Below are 23,763 nucleotides of genomic sequence, written 5' to 3' on the forward strand. Positions count from 1 at the left end.
ATGCTGGACGGGATGCGGAGGGAGACACGCGGAAGGAGACATTTGAACGGCTTCCCTTTCGCCTAAGGTGCCAAGACAGGGGCGGGAAACGTGTGTCCGACCTAACTGACGCATCCTGTGGCACCATGGCAACAAGGCGGGCGGGAGAACAGGAAGTGCGTCACCCAACAGGCGGGACGAATCTGATGAGCCACCAATGGAAGCGTCGTATCTGCGTTCGCTCCGCCGGGAAGGAGGAACTGATGCCGCCTTTCTGCCAACTCCGCGGGGTGTGTGGCCTGCACTTGGGTGTCGCGGTGGGTAATTCGGTCGTTCGCTAGCGAGGCTGACCGGGAAGGGAGAGGGTCGTCCAGAGAGGCGAGGGGAGACAGAAGTTCGGGTCAAGCCCATGGTCGGCCCGTGTGCTGTGCCGACTGTGGCGCTGGGGGTTCGGGGACCCGGGGGTTTCTCATTTCTTGATGGGGAGACTGAGACCCAAAGAGTCTCGGGCCCTAGAAGAGGCAGGTAGACCAGGACCTCGTTCCTTTCACACAGAGACGTTTTAAAATCATAATATTAGTTGAAAGAAATACTTGTAATCATATTAGGTGAAAAAGAAAAATACAAAGTATATCTGAAACTGAATACGTAAAATAGGCCTCCCAGCACCCCTTAGTTAACTATCGCGGTACTTTGTGCTCCCCTCTATTCTGTGCACCGAACTTCTCTGTACAAGTCCACAGCTCCTTATTTTAAAGCCCTGAGGCTACTTGTGTTAAGAATCACGGGTTTCTCCAGTTTTCGTAAGGTAATGTGGTGCATATATATTCTCTGTTCTGTCATACAGTCAGTGGGGTCTGGGGCAGCGTCTGTGATCAAATACACTGATATTTTCTCAGCTAAGTATATGCTTCTTTACTCTAAAGGGGATGAAGAACAGCCATCAATAGCCTCACATTAGATCAGGTTAAGTTTTCAAACTTAAAAAACTCGGTTTTCTGAAAAAATGATTTGAGAATTGCAGATAAGGAACCGGGATCATCATTTTATTGTCCACTCTCATTTCTCACTGACTGGGGCTGCCACAGTTCCTGAACTGTGCTTTCGTATGGTCGCCCCCAACTTCCATCACTAACCGTGTGTCACCTTGTGCCCTCAGCCTATTTCCTCATCTGTAAGACGGAGTCAGTAATGCTTTCCTAGTAAGGTTCTGGTGAGGAGTAAATGAGACTGTGCACGTGAAGCACTGTGTCTAGCACATGGCACAGATGGTTATGATTGAGACTTGTTATTCCACAAACATTTCTTATTTTAAAATGTACGTGTCCATGGTTAACCTCTCCTACCCAGTCCGTCGTCACAGAGACCACTGATTTCTGTGCATAAACAAATCTGTCTATATCTCTTTCACCTGCATTTTCCTCCCTTTCCCCAAATTATAGCATTCTATGCCATTCTATACTTCATTCTTCTTATTCACATTTTGGCTGTTTCTTAACATATTTACATAATTTTCTCTATTAAGATATGTAACACACCTATGAAAATTGTAAAAATGTAAGTTTGAAGAATGAAAATTAAAGGAACACCACCAACTTAAGAAATAGGAGATTATGAATTTCATATGCTCAAATCTCCCATTGACTTTTTCTCCCCTCACCAAATATAACCACTGCCCTGAATATTGTTACTCATTTTCTTGTTTTTCTTTGTAGTTTTTGCTGTTTATGTATATAATGAATGCAATGAACAGTTTACTAGCTTTTGAATTTTGTATAAATGGGATCCTAGTATGTATTTTGTGTGACTTAACTTTTGTGCATAACATGTATATTTGTTGCCTCCATGTTGATGTAAGTAGCTCTATTTCATCTTTGTTGCTTTGAATTCTGTGGTATGATTGATTATATGTGCTTTGTGTTGGCAGTCTTCAGTTTATAGTCTTGCTGGATTTTTGCTGTTACATGTTGCTTTTATAAATGTATTTCTTGGGCAAGTGTGGAAAAGTTTCTGTAAGGTATATATCTAGTAGATTTCTAAGGATATCCAAATGAGCTAGTAATACCAAACTGTCTGAAGAGTTTATAATCTACCAGTGGTGGATGGAAGTGTCAGTCTCAGCCATTCTTAAGGATTTTTGCCTCTTTGGTGGTGGTTAAGACACTAATGACTGTGGTTTTCATACTCATTTGACTGATGACACTGAAGTTGAACATCTTTTTATGTATTTATAATCATTTATGCGTCCTCATTGTAAAATTTCTATTGCTCAGTTTTCTCTTATGCTTGTCTTCTCCTTATTTGTAGGAGTTCTTCATATGTCCTGAATACAAATCTGTTGTGGCTTAAATATGTTTCAGATACCTTTCAGTTTGTAGCTTTTCTCATTCTCTTTCCCACTCTGGTATTTTTGGTGAATAGGTTTTTAATTTCAACAAGGTTAAATATATAATTATCTTCCTTTATGGTTTGTACTTTTTATACCTTTTAAAGAAATCCTTCCCTAATTTGGGGGTCATAAAAACTTTCTCCTATATTGTCATCCCAAAGTTTCATAGTGTTTCCATTCTTAAGACTTTCGTGTATAGTGTGAGGTAAAGGTGTAGGGTTTTGTCCCCCCCCCCCAATGTATGGATAATCAGTTGTTTTAGCACCTTTTATTGAAAAGTTTGCTTTGATCTGGTGTTCCATTGCTCCAAGATGCCAATATCCATACATGTATACATTTCTGCTTCTGAGTTCTCTATTCTCTTTCATTGATCTTATTTGTCTACTTCTATACTGGTATCACATTTTATTCATTACTCTAGCTTTAGAATAAGTTGGTATCTGGCAGGACAAGTCCTCCTGCCTTTACCTTCTCCAAAAATGTCTTTGCTGATTTGCCTTTTTGTTTTCCATGTAAATTTTAGAATCATCTTGTCAGATCACACACACACACATAAAGCCTGTTGGGAATTTGACTGGAATTACATTGATTTTGTTGCACTGGATTAATTTGGATTTTAAAATGATTACTTTCAACATTTTGTCCTTAAGTATTATGTTTGCTGGAGGTGTTTGTAGATGTCACTTAGTAGATAAAAGGAATTTTCTTCTATTCCAAATTTAAGAGTTTTTTTAGTATGAGTAATGTTGAATTTTATCAACTGTAAGATGATCATATGCCTTTTCTTCTTTATTCTGTTAATATGGTGACTCACAATGATTAATTCCCCCCCAGCTTTATTGAGATATTGATATATAACACTTGATTGATTTTCAAATGTTAATCATTGCTGGGATAAACTCATCTTAGTCATGATGTATCACCATTTTTACATGGCTAGATGTGGTTTGTTAACATTCTGCTTAGGGAGTACTATAGCAGCTATGTTCCTGAAAGATGCCAGCCTTTCATTTTGGTCCCTTTTGAAGATTTTGTCAGGTTTTAGTGCCCAACTTATGTCAGCCTTATCAGGTGAATTGTATAGGGCTGCTCTTTCCCTGGCTCTGGGATAGTTTGTATAACATTTGAAGTTATTTGTTCCTAGAATGTGTGGTAGGACTTCTTGATAGATCCATTGGACCTGAAGTTTCCTCTGTGGGAAGATAGATTTCCCATAAAGTATCTGAAATAGTTGTAAAACTTTTTAGGTTTTCAAGTAATTCTTTAGTCAATCTTTAATGAATTTTTAAATGACTTTGCACATATTTAAAACTTCAGACTGCTGTAAGTTTTTTATAATATCTTGTAAAAACATTTGTATCTGTAGTTAGTTTCCCTTTTTCATTTCAAATGTTTATTTGTAAATCCTCTCTCGGAAAATCTTGTCAGAGGTTTGTCACTTTCATTATGTTTTTTCAAAGAATAATTTTGGTCTGGCCAGGATGGAGGCATGGACAGATATGCTGCGTCTTCCTCCACAGCTGAGAGGGAATGCAACTACTTCAAAACTGGAAACAACCAGAGGTTCCAGGAGGTCAGGCTGCATGAAAGTCCAGCAAACAAAGATATGGAGAGTAAATACTCATCCAGGCAGGTAGGAGGGGTGGAGCCGGGGCAGGGAGGATGAAGTGTGGTGGCAGCAGCAGCGGCAGGCAGGCGGGAAGTGCTGTCATGTGTTTTAGGGAATCAGAGGGACACCTGGGAAGCGTTCCCAGCTCCTCACCAGACCTCGCAGCCCACGACCCAATGCCAGGGAAGATTGAGCCTCATTGCTTCTGACTGTGCAGACCGGTGGGGGTTGGGGTGGAGGCGAAAACTGCCGATCTCAGTAGAGTCTGCTTGTTTGAAGGGCCCCGTGGTCCTGGAGCGTCTGCAGACCCTCCCGCTCTGGGAATGACAGCCATGGCAGCGGCTGGGGGGGCGCCGGTCTGGTGTGGAGGTGGGAGAGGTGCCTGGAGGGGGGGAAGGTGCTGGGCAGGCAGCATAGTTCTCTCTCTCACCCCTCCCCCACATACAGCGCCACAATGTGGTGAAACAGGTCGCCCTATACTGATGAATCCCTAAGGCTCCGCCCTAGCTCTACCTGGGATGCAGAGGCAAACAAACACAGGAGCCTGTCAGAATGAGGCAACAGAGAAGTATGGACCAAAAGGGGGAACGGATCAAGGTTCCAGTGGGAGAACTAAGTGACGAGGAGGTAGCCAACCTCACAGATGAGGAGATAGACAACCTAACAGATGAAGAATTCAAAACACTGGTGATAAAGATGCTCACAGGCTTGACAGATATGCTTGAGTGTGGCAGATGCATAAGAGGAGAAGTGAAGGCTCTGCTAAATGAAATGAAGGAAAATCCACGCAAAACCAATGGTGAATGGAATGAAACCAGGGTTTAAATCAATGATTTGGAATATAAAGAAGAAAAAAACAGTCAACCAGTACAGAATGAGGAAGCCAGAGTTGAAAAAAATGGGGGAAACTTCCCAAATTTTTGAAGGAGATGGACATACTGGTCCAGGAAGCATGGAGGGTCCCGGGCATGCTGGACCCAGAGGGGACCACACCAGGACTCATCATGACTGAGATGCCAAAGGTGAAAGATAAAGACAGAGTCCTGGGAGCAGCAGGAGAGAGGCGGATAGTTGCCTACAGGAGGATGCCTACAGGACTATCAGCTGATTTCTCAGAGAACTCTTTGCAGGCAGGAAGTATTCAATGTGATGAAAAGCAGCCTACAACCAAGATTATGCTGTTCAGCAAAGCTATCATTTAGAATGGAAGGGTAGGTAAAGTGCTTCCCAGATAAGGTGAAGCTAAAGGAGTTTATCATCACCAAGCCATTATTATATGAAATGTCAAAGGGACTTACTTAAGAAAAAGGAGATCAAAACTATGAACACTAAAATGACAACAAACTCACAGCTATCAATAGTGGAATCTAAAATAAAAACAAAAACAAACTTAAGCAAAAAACCAGAATAGGAACAGAATCATAGGTATGGGGATCATTTGGAGGGTTATCAGCTGGGAAGGGGAAGGGAGAGAAATGGGGAAATGGTGCAGGAATTAAGGAGCATAATTGGTTGGTACAAAATAGACAGGGGGAAGTTAAGAATAATGTAGGAAATGGAGAAGCCAAAGAACTTACATGCACGATCCATGGACATGAACTAAGGGAGGTGGGATCGCTGGAGGGAAGTGGGTACTGGGCAGAGGGGAGTCGTCGTCGGCAGCCGTCCGTCTCGAGAGACGATGGTGTAGCTTCTTAAGAGTCTATCTGCACCGCCGAGAATGGCTGTGCAGTCCGACTCGGGAGTGACATGGTATCTGTCTCCTCCCGTGTTGAATCGACATCTTGTGATGACGCTGAAGCTACAGAGCCTGGGCAGGGTAATATGGAGGGTCTGCTGTTGCCCATGCAGCAGACCCCCCCTCTCTTCGCAGCTGAAGGGTCCAAGGGAAAGACGGAGTCGATACAGCTTGGGTTCAGGTGCGCCGCAGGAGTTGCCGGTGTTGACTACAACGTCAAACCGCCTTAGGGACTCCGGCTCCGGATTTTCTGTCGGGGTTTACTCCCTTAGCCTTTCCCCTGAAGAGGTATGCCGCAAGGCAGCGGAGGTTTTTTGGAGTCAGAGTTTTCCTTCTCTGATGTACCCTGACTGGAAGATCGAACCAGCGACACTTAGCTCGCAGGCCGACGCTCAATCCACTGAGCTAAACCAGCAGAGGGGAGTAGAGGGGAAAAAATTGAGCAACTGTAACAACATAATAAAATATACTTTAAAAAAAACAAAAAAAAGAATTTTGGTTTTGTTGATCTCAGGTATGCATTTATTTTTCATTAATTTCTGTTCATCATTTACTTCTTTGGATTTAATTTGCTGTTCTTTTTATAGTTTCTTTAGATGGCCTCCCACTTTTAAAAAATATAAACTAGCCGGTGAAAGACACATAGCATAGGATCTCACTTATAAGAGGAATCTAATGAACAAAATAAACTAATGAGCAAAACAGAACAAGAGACATGGAAGCATGGAACAGACTGACAGCAGTGGGGTGGCAATGGTGGAAAGAAGGGGAAGGGACAAATCAAAGTACATGTATGAATAACCCATGGACTTGAACAGTGGTGTGGGGAATGACTATGTGAGTGGGGTGGACTGGGCTGAAGAGGGCAAAGGGGTAAAATTGGGCCAACTGTAATAAATAAACAAGAATAAAAAAATTTCCAAGGAAAATATGAAAAAAAAAATTTAATGCTGTTAATTTACTTATGCTGTTTTAATTGCCTCATACTAGTTTTTTTTTTTCATTTTATTTTTTAAAGTATATTTTATTGATTATGCTGTTTCAGTAATCCCAATTTCTTTTCTCTTTGCCTCTTTTTTCCCAGTATCTCCCTTCCCCCCAGCAATCCCACCCCCCTCAGTTCATGTCCATGGATCATGCATAGAAGTTCTTCGGCTTCACCTTTTCCTATATTATTCTTCACTTCCCCCTGCCTATTTTGTACCAGCCAATTTTGCTTCTTAATCCCTGCACCATTTCCCCATTTCTCCCTCTTCCCCCTCCCAGCTGATAACCCTCCAAATGATCCCCATACCTATGATTCTGTTCCTATTCTGGTTGTTTGCTTAGTTTGTTGTTGTTTTTATTTTTTTAGGTTCTGTTGTTGATAGTTGTGAGTTTTTTGTTATTTTAATGTTTATAGTTTCGATCCTCTTTTTTTCTTAAATAAGTCCCTTTAACATTTCACATAGTAAGGGCTGATGAACTACTTTAGCTTTACCTTGTCTAGGAAGCACTTTATCTGCCCTTCCATTCTAAATGATAGCTTTGTAGGATAGAGTAATCTAGGTTGTAGGTCCTTGCTTTTCATCACTTTAAGTACTTCTTGCAGTGCCTGCAAAGTATCTTTCGAGAAATCGCTGATAGTCTTATAGGAACTCCTTTGTAGGGAACTCTTCCTTTCTCTTATTGCTTTTAAAATTCTCTCTTTATCTTGAACCTTTGGCATTTTAATTATGATGTGTCTTGGTGTGGTCCTCTTTGGGTCTAGCTTGTTTGGGACTCTCTGTGCTTCCTGGACTTGTATATCTATTTCCTTTGCCAAATTTGGGAAGTTTTTCTTCATTTTTTGTGCACATAAGTTTTCAACTTCTTGTTCTTCCTCTTCTTCTGGCACCCCTGTGATTTGGATGTTGGCATGTTTAAAGTTGTCCCATAGGTTCCTAAGCCTCTTCTAGTTTTTTTTTTTTAATTTTTGTTTTCTCATTCTGTACTGGTTGACTGTTTATTTCTTCCTTATGTTTCAAATCATTGATTTGAAGCCCGGCTTTCTTTTCTTCACCACTGGTTTTTGGGTGGATTTTCCTTTGTTTCACTTAGCACAGCCTTCACTTTTGCCATACTCAAGCATATTTTCAAGTCTGTGAGCATCTTTATCACCAGTGTTTTGAACTCTGCATCTATTAGGTTGGCTATCTCCTCATCGCTTAGTTCTTCCACTGGAACTTTGATTTGTTCCCTCTATTGGGCCATACTTCTCTGTCTCCTTAACTTGAGAGGCTCCTGTGATTGCCTCTGTTTCTTAGGTAGAGCTGTTGCACCTGTTATGTTGTAAGGAGTGGAGCCTTCAGTATTTGTCAATATGGATTGACCCCATTCAGCATGCTGTGGCACTCTATGTGGGAGAGGGGTCTGACAGGTAACAATGCCGCTTGCTCAGCACGCGCCCCTTTTCCAGGCGCTTCTCCCACTTCTGTGTGGGACTGGCACCTCTCTAGCTATTGCCTTGGCCTTGGTTCCCAGAGTGGGTGGATTTGCAGATGCTCTGGGACTGTGGAGGCCACCTATAAACAAGTGGGCTCTTCTGAGAGACCTGCAGTTTCTTCCGCTGCCCCAGCCTACTGGTTTTCACAGTCAGAAGCAATGAGGCTTTATTTTCTCCAGCACTGGAACCATGAGCTGCATGGTCTGGCCTGCTTCTGGGATTGCTGCCCAGGTGTCCCTCCCAACTTTTTAAAAAATGTGTGACTGTGCTTTCTGCCAGCCTGCTGCATCAGCTGCTGCTACCGCCACTGCTATCACCACACCTCATTCTCTCCGCCTCAGCTCCATCCCTCCTACCTGTCTGGATGAGTATTTCTTCTTTATATCTTTGTTGTTGGACTTTCATGCAGCTCAGTTTTCTGGAACTTCTAGTTGTCTCTAGTTTTGAGGTAGTTGTATTCCTTCTAAGTTGTGGAAGGAGATGCAGCATGTCTACCTACACCTCCGTCTTGGCCGGACATCAATACCAGTTTTTATGTATATTTTATTAGTTTCTAATTTTCATTAATAATTCTTCTTTGATAATGGATTAGAACTGTGTTTCTTAAATTATAAGCAGAATTTTTCCTGTTATCTTTTTGTTTCTGGTTTCCAACTTTATTGCATTGTGGTCAGAGAACATGTTCTCTTTATGTGAGCACTCATTTAACTTTTGCTGAGACTTGCTTTTTGGCCTAGTATGTGGCAATTTGCATAATTGTTCTGGGTGTGTTTGAAGATTTTGTATTCTGTAGCAGTGCAGTGTTTTATACATGTACATCAGCTTAAAATTTTTGCTGTGTTATACAAATCCTTTCTAATCTTACTGATTTTTAATTCATTTTATTAACTATTGATAGGGATATGTTGAAATCTCCCACTGTGGTTCTGGATTTGTATGTTTATCATTGTAGTTTTGATAATTTTTACCTTAACTGTTTTGAATCTCTGTTATTAAGATGCCTAAACATTTAAAATAATTATATCTTATTGGATGTCGGACCTATTTTTCATTTTGTGGTGACCTTCTTTATCACTGTTCTTTCTGTCTTAGAGTCTATGAGTATTTTGTGTGATAGTTACAAAGCCACACCAGCTCTCTTTTAGTTAGTTCACAGAGTATATATTTTTCTTTCCTTTTAATTTTTTTGCTATTATGTTTTAGAAGCAACTCTTATAATCAGATAGCTGTATTTTACTCATTATTCAATTTTACATTAAAAAAAATTAATAGCCTGGCTATATTATCTGCTTAAAGATCCTTAGTTTGGAGAGAGCCTGTGTCTCCAAAGTTTCTACAACAAAAGCCTAAATTCTTTATCCCCACATGTTCTATTCTTGTGTCCAAAACAATCACTGGCAAATAATGAGTATTCATTACACAATAATGGAGTGGCTAAAGGAAGATACCCATTCTAGTGATATGAAGTAAACTTGGGAGGACTTGATGCCTGGCTGGGATCTGAGGTTGAGGGAGAAGAGGATCAGGTCTGTGGTGCTTGTATGACTGTGTGGACTGTACCACCTAAACCAGATGATTTGCAAAGAGGACCCAGGGAGAAAAGGGTGGAGGATGCTGAAGGAGAAGGATTCCAGTTTAGGATTTGTTGAGATTGAGATGCTGGTGAGATATTCTTGAGGAAATCTAGTAGACAGTCAGAGAAACTGGTCCTGAGATAGTGCTTCTTCACAGCTCTGGAGTCCGGTTGGTGATGCTATTGAAAAGAACACTAAGTAGCCATTTTGTGGATCCTATGTGCTAGGTAGGTCCTTGGCAAACCTTTGGTAGTCATATCTCATTTAAATTTATTTTATGCCTTAAATATAGTTATTATTATCCCCATGTTATATAATAGATGAAAAGACTGAGGCTTAGGGAGACTTAATATGTTAGCTAAAAATGTTTTTGTGCTATATTTGCTAGGTAACAGCACATTTCTGTCAGATCATAGTATAACCTGAAGTGAATGTTAAAAGCTCAGAATTCCAGGCCCTTCTGCAACCCAGAATCTCCAGGAAAGAAGCCAGGGATGTGTATTTTTAATACACCGTTTAGGTGATTCTTAAGATCAGGCTGGCCTAGCAAGGACTGGTTTCAAAACCACCCTTTCTGGTTCTGAAGCCATGTTCTTAGCCCCTCGTAGCCACTGGACCTCTGGCAGGAACAGCCTTTTTTGATCAGGACTTATGTAATGATTATATCAGCTCTAATCTTTGTGTTTTGTGGAAAGACAATGTTTTAGTAGAGAGCAGGAGATTTTAAAAATACCCTGCGGTCCTATGATGTCAGTTTTATTAGTGGTTTGGGAGAAGAGAAGAAAACTAACATTTGTTTAATGTTTACTAGCAGTTCTCTAAGCAGTGAATGTTATTTTAATTTTTTAGTGAGAAGATGGGCCTCAGCTAAATTTATTCAAGGCCATAGATCTGGTAAGTGGCTGAGCCAAGTTTCAGACCCAGAATCATCTGATAGTGAAAGTGGCTAACATGTACTTAGTGCTTAGTCTGTTACTAGGCTTTTATGTTTATTATCTCATTTAATCCTCAAGGTACTTGTATGGAGGACATCTCTATCATTATTCTGATATAATCAGAAACTGAAGCATGTGGAATGACATTTCCCAGTTTCACACCCTAAGTGATGGAGCAGGCCATGAATACAGGCATTGTGGCTGGCTCCAGAACCCACACTTCTCATCTTTTGACTAGCCCCTGACTTGTGTCCTTTTCATTGTTGTAGTATTCAGCATGATGACCTTGATTTTAAAAACCATAACAAATTTATATTTGTTAATGCAAATTTATGCAGGATCTAGAACATTGCTTTTGGTGTGCTCAGAGGTAACTTGATTTCATTTACTTCTTATTTAGTTCCTTCACCATGCAGGGTAGCACAAGAAGAACGGGCATCATGACTGATGTCCACCGGCGGTTCCTCCAGTTGCTGATGACTCATGGAGTGCTGGAGGAATGGGACGTTAAGCGCTTGCAGAAGCACTGCTATAAAGTCCATGATTGTAAGTATGGTTTCTCTGTTCCCAGAATGCTCTGGTACTGTGTGGTCAGGGACTAGTGACATTGGTATAATGTCATGTAACCAGTCAACCTCTACATCAGTTCTCTCACTGTCTCCCATCAGCTCATCTTTCTCATCTCATCTTTGACTTTTTTTTTTAAGCAAATCTTACATTTAGTGCAGTGTTAGGTAAGACTTGACCTCTGAAGCAGTAGAATCATGGTTCACACCAGGGCTCTAGCACCTTCTTTAGCCTGAATTTCTTAACCACTAAAATGAGGATAATTAATTGTACTTATCACATATTGTGGTTCAGAGGGTTAAAAGACACAATACATACAAAACACCAGACACAGGGGAAGTGCTCAGTTGGCTATTGGTAGTCGGGGCAGCTTAGCCTGGGACTTGGCCTTACCTGGAGAGAGTGCCTTTCCTGCCCTGTACCAGCTATAGGCATTTGGGACATCTTCTCAGTGGGTTTTTGGGAGGGCTTAATAAGCTAATAAACATGAAGCACTTAAGAGATGAGACTTGGTGCATACTATGTTTTCAGCAACTAGAAGTAGAAATAATGCAATGGGATCAATGTTGATAGATTGGTAAAATCAATATTGGTAGAGTCTTGTTGAGTGAAAAAGAAAGTTTAAAAACTATACTTTTTATATGATGTCACTAAGTTTTTTGTAAAATTTAATGACTTACTGTTCATGAATACATGTATCTGCATGAAAAAATATAAAAGTGGACCAGAAAGATATGCAACACACTCATGAAGTACTTTCCTTTGGGAAGAGGAGGAGAGGAATAGGTTTGTCACCAGCAATCAAAGCATACTTTATCCTATTTTGTTCTTTTATTGACAAAAAAAAAGGCTTGAGGCATTATTAGTTTAGTCTAATGGTTGTCACTTTTGATGAATGGGAATATAGGTTTTTTTATTCTGTGTTTTGTCTTTTTTTGTCTATATTTTTAATTTTCAAAAGGAGAGTGGAAAAAAACAGAGGGGAGGCAAGCCGAGAGGGCAAGGAAAGGTCTGGGAGTACCCAAGTGAAGGGACACTAGGAGTGGTGCCACATTTGGAGAACTGCCGTCTGGCATGAAGGGTGTGTGCATCAGACAGGAGAGACCGAGTACAGAAATAAGTTTTTTTTTCATGATATACAGAAGAAAGAATATGAGCCTCTGGGCTTGGAGAAGAGGCAAGGAATGAGCCACTGGTCCATTGAGGTGTTCTGTGGGGAATTCTGGAAACTTTGGTGCACATCCATAAATAAAAGCTTGACAGGTTCTAAGTAAGGAAACCTGTTTACCTTTGTTAATCTCGTGTATACAAACTTAATTGACCTACAAATAACATACTTCAGGAAACCCTAGACAAGAAAATATGATGTCATGATGTGTGGGGAGAGAATAAGCTTTTTTGGTGTGTAGGCTTATAGATCCTGAAGAACCCATAGTATATATACCATAATAGTGGTATTTTTTTTCTCTTAATTCTGTAGAAAGTGCAGACCTCCCGAAGGATTTGAGGTAGGAAGTGACATAATTAGTGCTGTGTTGGAGAACTCTCCTGGTGAGAACATACCTGTTCTGATTGCCTGAACTGTGGTGGACGGGGGTCTTTGTTGAGAACCTCCTTCATGGAAAGGGAATATTATACTGTCAAGCTAGCTTCTCTTGCTCTTTGAAAAGAATGACAGGGCTTTAAACCCACCCCTTAATATTCTCCAGTGATGGGCATAGCAGGCTTTTCTAAATCTTTTATCTAAATAACAATTCATTCCTCCTCCCATTAGTATCTTTCATATGCATGTGTCTGGGATGTGAGCTTTATTGAAGGGAAAGTTTCTTAGCTCACTGCCAAGAGCCATATGATGCCTTAGTACTAAGATTGAAAGTGTTTTGCCTTTATTTAACCTTTAAAGTTGTTATGATCTAATTTAGGAAAGTCCTGTAGAATGTGTCTAGGAATTGATTTATTCTCACACTTTATGTACCATTTCTGCACATCAAGATATAGTTATGGCTAGGGTAATCAGGATAGAACTGTAGTTTGCTCTTTCCTATTCTGCATTTAAAAAAGGGTTGTTCACAAGCATTATTCTTATTTGAGAGATTTTAAACAAGGAATGATGGAAAGAAATTATCTAAAATTAAGCAAATACTTATAAGACCCAATGTTATCAATATCTTATCTTTTGAAGAGATGCTCTTAAAGGCCCCCCTTTCCCAACTAGATACATATTTAGTTTCTAAGAGAATTAAAAACAAAGGAGTAATTGAAAATGTGAGTTACTAGAATGGCGGTTTTCTGTGGGGTTTGTCAAGTTTATCAGAATACTTCCTGTTCTGGGCTTTGGTTTGGGCTTCTTATTTTCAGTAGGGAAGAACAAATTCCCAAATTTCTGGGCTAGTGAATTTAGCTTTTGTTCTGATGTCCTGGTGGAAAGCTTTGGGTTTGGCCTTTCTGAATGGCACTGGGAACTTTGTTCTTAGTGCCCCTTTGATTCTGTGCCAGGGTTTGCATACATGCATGTGGTCATCCAGCATAACTTCCTGAGAATCCCTTGGGCACCAGGCCTCTGTGCTAGGGATGGTGGCACAGAGGTAAAGCTTTTGCTTCATCCTGGGTCTTGTGTGTCATACAGATACAGACTGAGATGATTCCACTAGAAGTCCCCTGATGGAAGTAGGTACAGGAGGCTGCGGAGTGATGGTTAAGAAGACTTGGATTTGAGGATTTCCACTTTAGACTGATATAGAGTAATAGGGATCAGTTTGCCTTCTGTCTGAAATATTGGGTTGGCCAAAAAGTTCATTTGGTTTTTTCCCATAAGGTGGTTCTAGTAGCACGTAGTTGTCTTTAACTTCCTTCTAAATAATTTTATTAGATTGTATTGTGACAGCTATCATATCAGTGTGAATACTTATCAAAATTGGTGAATTTTTAAATATTTTAATGTAAAAATGGAAGAAAATACACAACATTTTTGCCATATTATGCTTTGTTATTTCAAGTTATTTCAACTGAAACACACAAAAAAGATTTATGCAGTGTATAGAGAAGGTGCTGTGACTGATTGAATGTGTCAAAAGTGGTTTGTGAAGTTTCCTGCTGGAGATTTCTCGATGGATAATGCTCCATGGTTGGGTAGATAGTTGAGGTTGATAGTGATCAAATTGGGACATTAATTGAGAACAATCAACATTATATCACTCAGAGATAGCTGACGTACTCAAAATATCCAAATCAATAGTTATTGGTAAAAATGAAAAGCATGTCTTTTATTTTACGGAAAAAACCATTTGGACTTTTTTGCCAACCCAATAATTAAAAAATGGACAGAATATATGAAACACTGGACGTTAGTCAATGAAGGACAGCGATCTTTTGACAGACAGACAATGAAGATTTTTTCACTCTTGACACCAAATACTTGTTGTCTTTTCTAACACCACCTCTCCAGTTCTCTGGACACCAGCTGGATGTCCAGTAACTCAATTCAGTTTTTACACTGTCTGCCTGGCACATCAGATCCCGTAAGTTAAAGGGGCTCAATCCCACAAGACTTCCCCTACTTCAAATGCCAATCACATGACACCCTCCTCAGTTTCCATAATTTGCTAGAATGGCTCACAGATACCAGGAAAACACTCCATTTACCTCTTTGTGGCCTGATGCAGCAGACATTTCTTACAGAAAACTAAAGAGACTCTAAGGAGCAGGGCATAAACAAGATAAACAGGATCTTTGGGCTTAGAAAATGAGACCAACCAACAAGTATCTGCACAGAATTTAAAAAGCCAACAGCTATTTCTGATAAAAACCCTTAGCAAAGTAGAAAAAGAAGGAAACTTTCTTAATCTGATAAAGGGGATCTATGTAGACATCACACTTAATTGTGAGAGATTTAAGCTTTCTCCCTAATAGTAGGAGCAAGACAAGAATGTCCATTCTCACCATTTCTGTTCTAACCAGTATACTCAGGCAAGAAACAAAAGAAGTAGCACTTTCTATTCAGAGACATGATTTTCTATGCAGAAAGTCTGTTGGAGTTTTCACAAAAGCTACCAGAATTGGTAAATGAGTTTAGTAAAGTTGTAGGGATAACATTATACTTCTACCCACTTGTTTTAGTGTCTGTTGCTATTTCTTATCTAAATTCCCTCATTCTTTAATGGTTGCCAACTTGCTATGAGGGGCTATTTATACTGTAGCACCAACATTTTGTAATAAATTATGCTGTGTTATGTTTTATTTAAACTTTTAGTGGGTTTCTAAATTATCTATTGTCTTAAGGAAAAAGTAGGTAAAATACCTAAAATTTTAGATTAAAAAAATTAAGACTTGAAATTATTTCAGTGAGTAGAATAAATAATACGATGCTTAGGCAAAAAAAAAAAAAAAAAAGGTTAATTTAAATACATGTACCAAAAATAGATTAGTGAACACAGGATCAGAGAAACTTGAGGCTTAATAGATATTTTCTTTATCTGCCTTCACCCTGTCTTTGTTTTTCTCATGCTGACTTATGGGACTATATTTGCTTCGTTGTCTTGGTGCATACTTCAGGACTTATGCATACCACTAGGTGGTGTTCATGCATGGTGAGTCACAGTGATATTTGTTGACCTCTTGGGTTAGTATTCCATCTCAATATCTGTAGTTATATTTGTAAGTACCTTCTCTTTCCAAAGAGGACTTGATAATTAGAAGCTGGCTCCAAATAATTTTCCTCCTACTTTTAAAGATTTCATTGCACATTTCTCCTCTTTGGCTATGATGAACAGTTAATAAGCTTACCACAGTCAGGGCTTGCTAGTCTTTCCAGTTAATCGAGGGGGAATAGGTCTGTGATCATAACTGAAAACTGGCATTAAAATTGGCATGAAAACTAACATCTAATATGTAACTTGGTAACTTCCGGTCAAGATGGAGGTGTAGGTAACTATGGCTTGCCTCCTTGTACAACTACATCAAAATTACAACTAAAATATAGGACATCATTCACTCAGAACTGTCAGAAATCTAGTTAAATGGAAGTCCGACAACTACAGAACTATAGAAACTGCAACCATTCAGACTGGTAGGAGGGGTGGAGATGTGGAATAGGCTGGTCCCACATCCACAAGTGGTGTATAAAAATTTGGGAGGGATATCTTGGGAGTGAGGAGCCCCTGCCCCACACCAGGCTCCCCAGCTCAGGGTTCCAGTGCCAGGAAGATAAGTCCCCATAATTTCTGGCTTGCAAAAGCCAGGGGAGATTGAATTGATGGAAGAAACTTCTGGAGTCCCAAGCAGTTCCTCTTAAGGAATCCACACAGGGACTTACTCAGACTCATTTCCTCTGAGCTCCAGCCCCAGGGTTAGCAGCTTGAAAGGTACCAATGGCATACAAGGAGGAACTGAAGTGTCTAGAATCAAGGTGAGAGCTGGAGAACAGCTTTCTCCCAGACAGAAAGGCAGAGGCCTTTGTTCCTTTTCTGAACCTTCCCTCTGCAGAGCCACAGATCCAGCAGGGGGCTGCCATATCTGAGACTTGCATCAACCTGGCTAACACTGTTTGATCTGTCTGAGGCTCTGCCTCACTCAACTTAACAACCCACCCACGCTGTTAACAGTGGCTTTTCCATATGAATTGCTGGTCTTGGCTCATGCTTTACAATCTCCTAAATCCTCTCAACCAAGCAACAGCTGGTCTCAGTGAGTCCCCATTTCCTGTACCTCTTGCTAAGTGGCCCCAGGCCTGGCACTAGCAGTAGCCAGCCTAGGTTCATACTTTGGCTTTGCTTGGGAACTGTCAAGCCCAGCACAAGTAGCAGCCATCTGCAGATCACTTTGTAGCTTATGCAGGGTGGCCCCAAGCAGAATACAGGTGGGGGCTGACCTTGGCTTGCACCACCAGGAAACTCCAAAGTCTGCACACCCTGTGGACAGCTACAGACCATGTCAGAGCACCACCATCCTGCCCCTGCACAGCTGATCCTCCAGGGAGGGAGGAGGTTGGTGGTAGTGGTAACAGCCAGTCCTTGCAGCTGACTGGCCTGGGTAAGTCCCTCCCATTGATCTGCCAACAGTTACCAAGACTCATCTACAAGAGGAGGGTGTATTCAGCTGACACAAAGAGCGCACCTTGAGTATCCAGCTTGGGTGATTGGGGAGGCTGTGCCAGTGGACCCTATAAGACACCTACTACATTAGGCCACACTACCAAGACACAGAGTCAGAGCAGCTCTACCTAATAAATAGAAGCAAACTCAGGGAGGCTGCCAAGACGAGGAGACAAAGAAGCATGGCCCAAGTGAAATAACAGATGAAAACTCCAGAAAAAGAGCTAAACAAAATGGAGATAAGCAATCTTTCAGATGCAGAGTTCAAAACACTGGTTATAAGGATGCTCGAGAAACTTAGGGGGACCTACCTCAACAGCATAAAAAGATCCAGTCAGAAACGAAGGATACGCTAATTGAAATAAAGAACAATTTACAGGGAAACAACAGTAGAGTGGATGACACTGAGACTCAAATCAATGATTTGGAACATAAGCAAAAAACAACTGAACAGAACAACAAGAAGGAAATAGAATCCAAAAAAATCAAGGATAGTGTAACCAGCCTCTGGGACAACTTCAAGTGTTCCAACATTTACATCACAAGGGCCAAAAAGAGAAGAGAAAGAACAAGAAATTGGAAATCTATTAGAAAGAAAACTTCCCTAATTTGGTGAAGGAAACAGACATGCAAGTCAAAAAGCACAGAGAGTCCCAAACAAGATGGATGCAAAGAGGACCACTTCAAGACACATCATAATTAAAATGCCAAAGGTTAAAGATAAAGAGAGAATCTTAAAAGCAGCAAGAGAAAAGCAGTTAGTTACCTACAGGGGAGTTCCCATAAGACTGTCAGCTGATTTCTCAAAAGAAACTTTGCAGGCTAGAAGGGATTGGCAAGAAATATACAAAGTTGTGAGAAGCAGGGGCTTAGAGCCAGGATTGCTCTAGCCAGCAAAGTTATCATTTAGAATCAAAGGGCAAAGAAAGAGCTTCCCAGACAAGAAAAAACTAAAGGAGTTCATCATTACCAAGCCATTTTTATATGAAATGTTAAAAGCACTCATTTAAGAAAAAGATCAAAACTATGAACAGTAAAATGGCAATAAATGCATATCTGTCAACAGTTGAATCTAAAAAACAAACTAAGCAAACAAGAAGAACAGAGATAGAATCATGGATATGGAGAGCATTTTGATGTTTTCCAGATTGGAGCGGGGTTTGGGGAAATGGGTGAAGAGGTGGGGGGAATTAAGAAGTACAAATAAGTAGCTAAGGAATAGCCATTGGGATGCAAAGTACAGTATAGGAAATGGAGTAGCCAAAGAACTGACACCCATGACCCATGGACATGAACAATGGTGTGGAGATTGTCTGAGGGAATGGGGGTTGCTGGGTGAGGAGGGAAAAAGTGGGACAACTATAATAGCATAATTACTAAAATATAATAAAAAAATAAAAATTTGACTTAAAAAATAATATGTAACTTGGATTTTTAAACAGGCAAAATTTCATAACAGTCAGCCGTTATGAGCTTAGGCAGGAATCTTTGGGTTTAGAAAGCTCTGTAGCCAGGATGAAGTGAATGTTGCACTTTCATATCTCTGGCTTGTGAAGGTCTAGATGTGTCCCAACCCCAGCCTGCTCTTGGTGACTTTTTGCAGCAGGAACCTAGGGTGGGCAGGTCCTCCCTTACAGAGAGGATACGTGTAGGTAGGTGAGAGGACTGGAGATAAATTCTTCAGTAGGAAGGAACTGGCAGGAACAGTGAAGCCATTTTTTAAGTTAAGACACCGGTTCAAATCAGGGATTTGGGAAAGTCCTTTTTTAAAGGAAATCTTACCTACTTCACAGAAAAGTTGTGAGGATTAAACAATGGCATTTCTGTTCAGTGCCTGGCTGAGTACTTGCTGGTGGATGTTCAGCATGTACTACTTCTGCCCCTTCTGCATTCCTCTCCATGTCATCTAATTCTAGATCCCAGGGATGGGGGAGGACGTTGTGACTATCAGATCCATAATGTTGGTAAGGAGTGCAGTAGGAATGACTGTAGAACACAGGGCTGAAATTTTGGTGCTGGAATTTCCTAAAAAAAAAAAAAATCCAGAAAGTGTGCTCAGCATTTCCAACTGCCAGTGCAGGTGCTGAGATGAGGGAGCTTTGCATGTGTGAGTGACAATAGGCCAGTGCAATCAGAGTGTTGGGGGTGCAGTGGGAACCACACAGAGTGTGGCGAAGGGTAATGGGAGCTACCGGTGGCTTGCAGGTGAGGTATGTGCATATGTGTGTTGGGATCTGGCCCCGCTCTTGCTCTATGTGGAGGACAGGTGTAGGGAACTAAGAGTGGACACTGGGAGACTGTAGGAGGCTGTTCCACACCCTGGGCTGAGGGGGTGAGGCTCAGAAGAAGACTGGGAAACTGGGGAAAAGAGGTTGGAGTTATCTCCCTGACAGCACCACAAGCCCTCAGTTACCATTCAGCAACCTTCCCAAGCCCTGCCCAGGACAGGACACTCAGCCATGTCCTGCCTATAGAAAGCATAGAAACAAGTGAAGACCACCTGCCTGAGAACAGGCAAAGGCTATTTATCAGAGCTTGCTCCAACAGGGAGTCGCCACCCCCACTTGGGTTTTGGCAGAGACTTGAAGGCATGCAGAGGAGTGGGATAGCTTTATTGTGGAAGAAATGGGATGCTTCAGGTGTGCCCTGATTGGAGGAATGAGGAAGCTACAGGAGGGCCCCCTAGAAGCAGAACATCTGTGATTGGTTAAGGAGCATATTTGGCTATCTCTTGTTGGTCCTAAGTTGGAAGTAGGGGCAAAATTTAGGGAAACTGTGAGTTATTAATCAAGTCTTGGTTATTTTGAGCTGATTACTACAGAGCTGTTTAGCTTCCTGGATGGTTGTTAGGCATAGTGGTCTAACATCCTACAAGTCTGACTTAGAGGTAGCTGCCTGGCCCTCCTGGGCTGGTTACTGTCGATCCTGGGTTGGTTGCTTGGGCCGGTTGATGCAGATTGTGGGTCAGATTTCTGTTTTCATACGTGGTCTACCCATGATCTGTTTGTATATTCAGGCTCTCAGAATGAGTGACGCAGTCGTTCCTTTGAGTTGTTTATGGTTCAGCCTTTGTAAGAAACCACAGCCACTTATCTGGTGGGTCAAGTAATAGAGTGGCCTCATTTGTTACCATGTCTAATTGGAACTTGAAAGTTTTCGCCCACATTGGAATTTGAAAGTTGGTGGAATGTCAATGGTATCTAGCTTACAGGTAGTTTGTCCTTCAGTGTTTCTAATTTTTAAAAATCAAGTACCATGTTTTAAAAAAAAAAAATTAAGAGCTGAGTACCTCTGCCTCTGTACTTCACCCACTATGCCTGCTGTTTTCTGCATCTGGGCTTCTTACTTGGCCTCTAGGCATCTGATTTGTCATCTCAGCTTTGCTCAGATGAAATCTCAGGAAGAGGATAGAGTGATTTGCTCTGGTTTCAGGGCAGGCAGCCATCCCCTGCAGAGCCCCTCCATCAGCAACTTAAGGTTCCAAGGCAGATGGGTGTGGGGGGCTGCCACTCATCTCATTGGTAGATGGACTTCCTATTTTTGAAGGTGAGAAAAATGAAATGCATGTTAACAGTATCAACAGTAAAGTTCTGCTGAAAGTGGTTTAGTTTTCTGTGATGACCCAGATTGGACATCAGGACTTGGCCCTGCCTCAGTGCCTTCATGATGACGACTTGGTGCTGCTCTGTTGCTCACTGGAGTGCTGACCAGCAGACCTTTGGTAAGAGCAATGGTGACAGGTGTGCTTCCTGCACATGTAGGGATAGTCAGTGTATGTCCCTGTCACCGTTCCAACAGTGTTGTGGGTTATAGGGCCTGTGGCTGAGATGCAGGAACTGTGCCAAATACTGTAAACCAAGTTCTATGCACTGTCATTTGAAGAAAGGCCAAAGAGTAGACTTTCTAACTGAAATAATCTCTTGATTTTTAAAAATGGTTTCTTTATACTTGAAAACTGATCTCTAATCAATAAATTTGAAAAGTCCATTATTAAAGCTTATCCCCCCTGTACCATCAGACTCCTTGTCACAGAGCACTATCATTTTTCTCTTTTGTGATTCAGACTCCTGAGGGTTAAGGTGTGAGGTTATATTTTTGTTGAATATTGAAGTATTTTTTCAAGCTTTTATTATGGAATAAAGTCAAACAATGAAAGTAGAGAGAATAATACAATGAGGCCCTATATACCCATATACCCATTGCTCAATTAAAATGATAACTCGTGACTAATCTTGTTTTTTTTTAAATTATTTATTTGATCTTCCTTTTTTTTTAAAGGTTTTTTTTTTTTTTTAAACAGGGTTATTTTATTTTTTATTTTAATTTTATTTTATTTATGTGTGGTTGCCTCTCACGCGCTCCCAACTGGGGACCTGGTGTGCAACCTAGGCATGTGCCCTGACTGGGAATCGAACCAGCGACACTTGGTTTGCAGGCTGACGCTCAATCCACTGAGCCACAGCAGCCAGGGCTACTCTTGTTTTGTCTGTACCCTAACCTGCTTACCCCCATATTATTTTAAAGTAATTCTCAGACATCATTGCCTATCCAGATAAGAACTTTCTTTTCTTAAATGTATGCTCAAGTCCTTTTGTCACTGCCCCAAAGTGCAGACATCTGACTTCTGGTCCAGACTTTGTCACTTACTGGCCCTGTAATCTCGGGTAAGTCCTTAACCTCTGTGATCCTTGGTGTCCTCTTTTGAAAAACGCACTGTGCCGCATCTTGACTTCCCTCTGTGTTGTATTAAATGTGGTTGAGGGTGCGGAAGTAATTCCAGCAGGGAGAATGAGTCGGTTGGAGGGCTGCTGCATGCTCTGGCAGGTCAGCGATGAGCGGCGCAAAGACCTCTCCTTTTATTGAGTTTTACAAGTATAGAAATCAATAGGGAGGGTAAAGAATGAGCTCACAGGCACATTCTAATATTGATTACAATATACAATTACTTGGGATTAAAACAAAAGGAGGTTAATATATAAACTATAAAGAATGATTTCTATCAAAAACAAAAAATAGGAATTCAATCATCTGTTCTTTTAAGACTATGGGAATGGCCACACTGTTCCTTAAACATTAACAGAAAGCACGCAGGGTTAAGCACCACCTGTGCTCGGCTTTGTTTGGTTTCCTTGGCAACATCAGGGAAGATGGAGTACTCTGCAAGATTCCTTTTAAGTCACAGAATGTCTTGAAACCCTGCAGCCTGATCAGTCAAAGACTGTCGGCGCCAGCAAGTCCAGCTCGCCAGCTCGGGTCATAGAACACCTGGACCGAGAGGCATGAGAGCATGCCTCAGTTTAGGAACCTTGATTTCCAGCATCACCTCTGTGGTGGTTCATGAGGGTCTGATGACACTCTGAGGGAGCAGAACTGGAGCGCAGAGTGAATGATGTACAGATGTAGAGAATTACTTGTGTAATGTATTTGCTGCATGAATGATAACTCTCCTCTCTCCATGTTTTCAGCACTGTTCACCAGCCATACTCGGGAAGTGCCATTGTCACCTTCCATCTTTTCAGTCACATATCTGAATTTTGAGAGAACCATTTTCCCTTGGAAACTGATGTGAAAGCCACAGGCTGAGAAGTGATCCCTCACACACCTCTGCAGTCCACAGTCCTGCCTTCTAGCCTTTTCTAGTCCAGGAGTTGCTTTCTCAGCCTGAGGTGTCCTAGCTGCCTTGTCTAATCTAGGGCCCAGCATGCCCCATTGTTAATGCCATACTCAGCAGGTCCCCCCCAGCTGGCCCCATCAGATGAGTGGGCTGTCACAGGGAAAGTTGGCCCACAAGTGGTTTGGTCCCCTGGGGTCTTATTTTTTGCTGTTATTTCCTCTGTACAAAAATAGCATTTCCTATCTGTGATGCCTAGTTTGGAACAAAACTATTTGTTGTTCAGAAGTTAGGACAGCAGACTTGCTGATTGCCTGCTGCCCAAGAATGCAATGAGCCCTAGGTTCTAGTACCTATGGAAAGCAGGGACCCTGACTAGTAAGAAGATTTAAACTAAAATTTTATTTTAAAAGAAAATGAGATAAGATATACAAGAGTGGCTAGAAAAGAAGTCTCTGAGAATGAATTGAGGCAATCCTTGCTGCTCAGAGGAGGAATGTCCTACTTTGTTCAGTGCTGCCCCAGCCTGTTGACTGCCCTGAGTCCAGTTTTTAATTGCTCCAATGGAAAGGCGTTTCCTGCTAGAAAGTGCTCTTCTGTCCTTCCTGGGTCTTTGGCTTTTAGTTCAGTTCCTCCTGCAGCAGCGTGTGCCAAACCCCCGGGATGTGGGGGACATGGGCGAGTGATCAGGGCCATGGGAAGGATGGGTGTCGGCCTGGGCCCAGCTTCCAGTATGTGTCCTCTGAGCGCAGCCCTTTGTCTTTAGCATTGCTTCTGGTGTCTTTACCAGGTACTTCCCAGATACTTT

At 41.4% G+C, this 23,763-nt stretch overlaps 1 protein-coding gene across 9 annotated transcripts in view; it reads left to right on the forward strand.

Moving 5' to 3' along the window:
* Nucleotides 1-228: 228 nt before the first annotated feature.
* The window catches only part of NSMCE1 (NSE1 component of SMC5/6 complex), a 38,835-nt gene continuing 15,300 nt past the window's right edge, over nt 229-23,763 (forward strand). For 6 of the 9 annotated variants that reach the window (XM_090277699.1, XM_090277706.1, XM_090277708.1 and 3 more), the window contains exons 1-2: nt 229-296; nt 11,089-11,234. In XM_090277699.1, coding sequence (XP_090133825.1) covers nt 11,099-11,234 — 136 coding nt within the window. In that variant the 5' untranslated portion in view covers nt 229-296; nt 11,089-11,098. Of the gene's footprint in view, nt 297-660; nt 788-10,602; nt 10,648-11,088; nt 11,235-23,763 lie in introns of those variants that run through there. The other 3 variants (XM_090277700.1, XM_090277701.1, XM_090277703.1) reach the window with 3 other exon arrangements.

Source organism: Furipterus horrens, unplaced genomic scaffold, assembly GCF_987537825.1.
Source record: "Furipterus horrens unplaced genomic scaffold, mFurHor1.1.pri manual_scaffold_5, whole genome shotgun sequence".
Lineage (NCBI taxonomy): Eukaryota > Metazoa > Chordata > Mammalia > Chiroptera > Furipteridae > Furipterus > Furipterus horrens.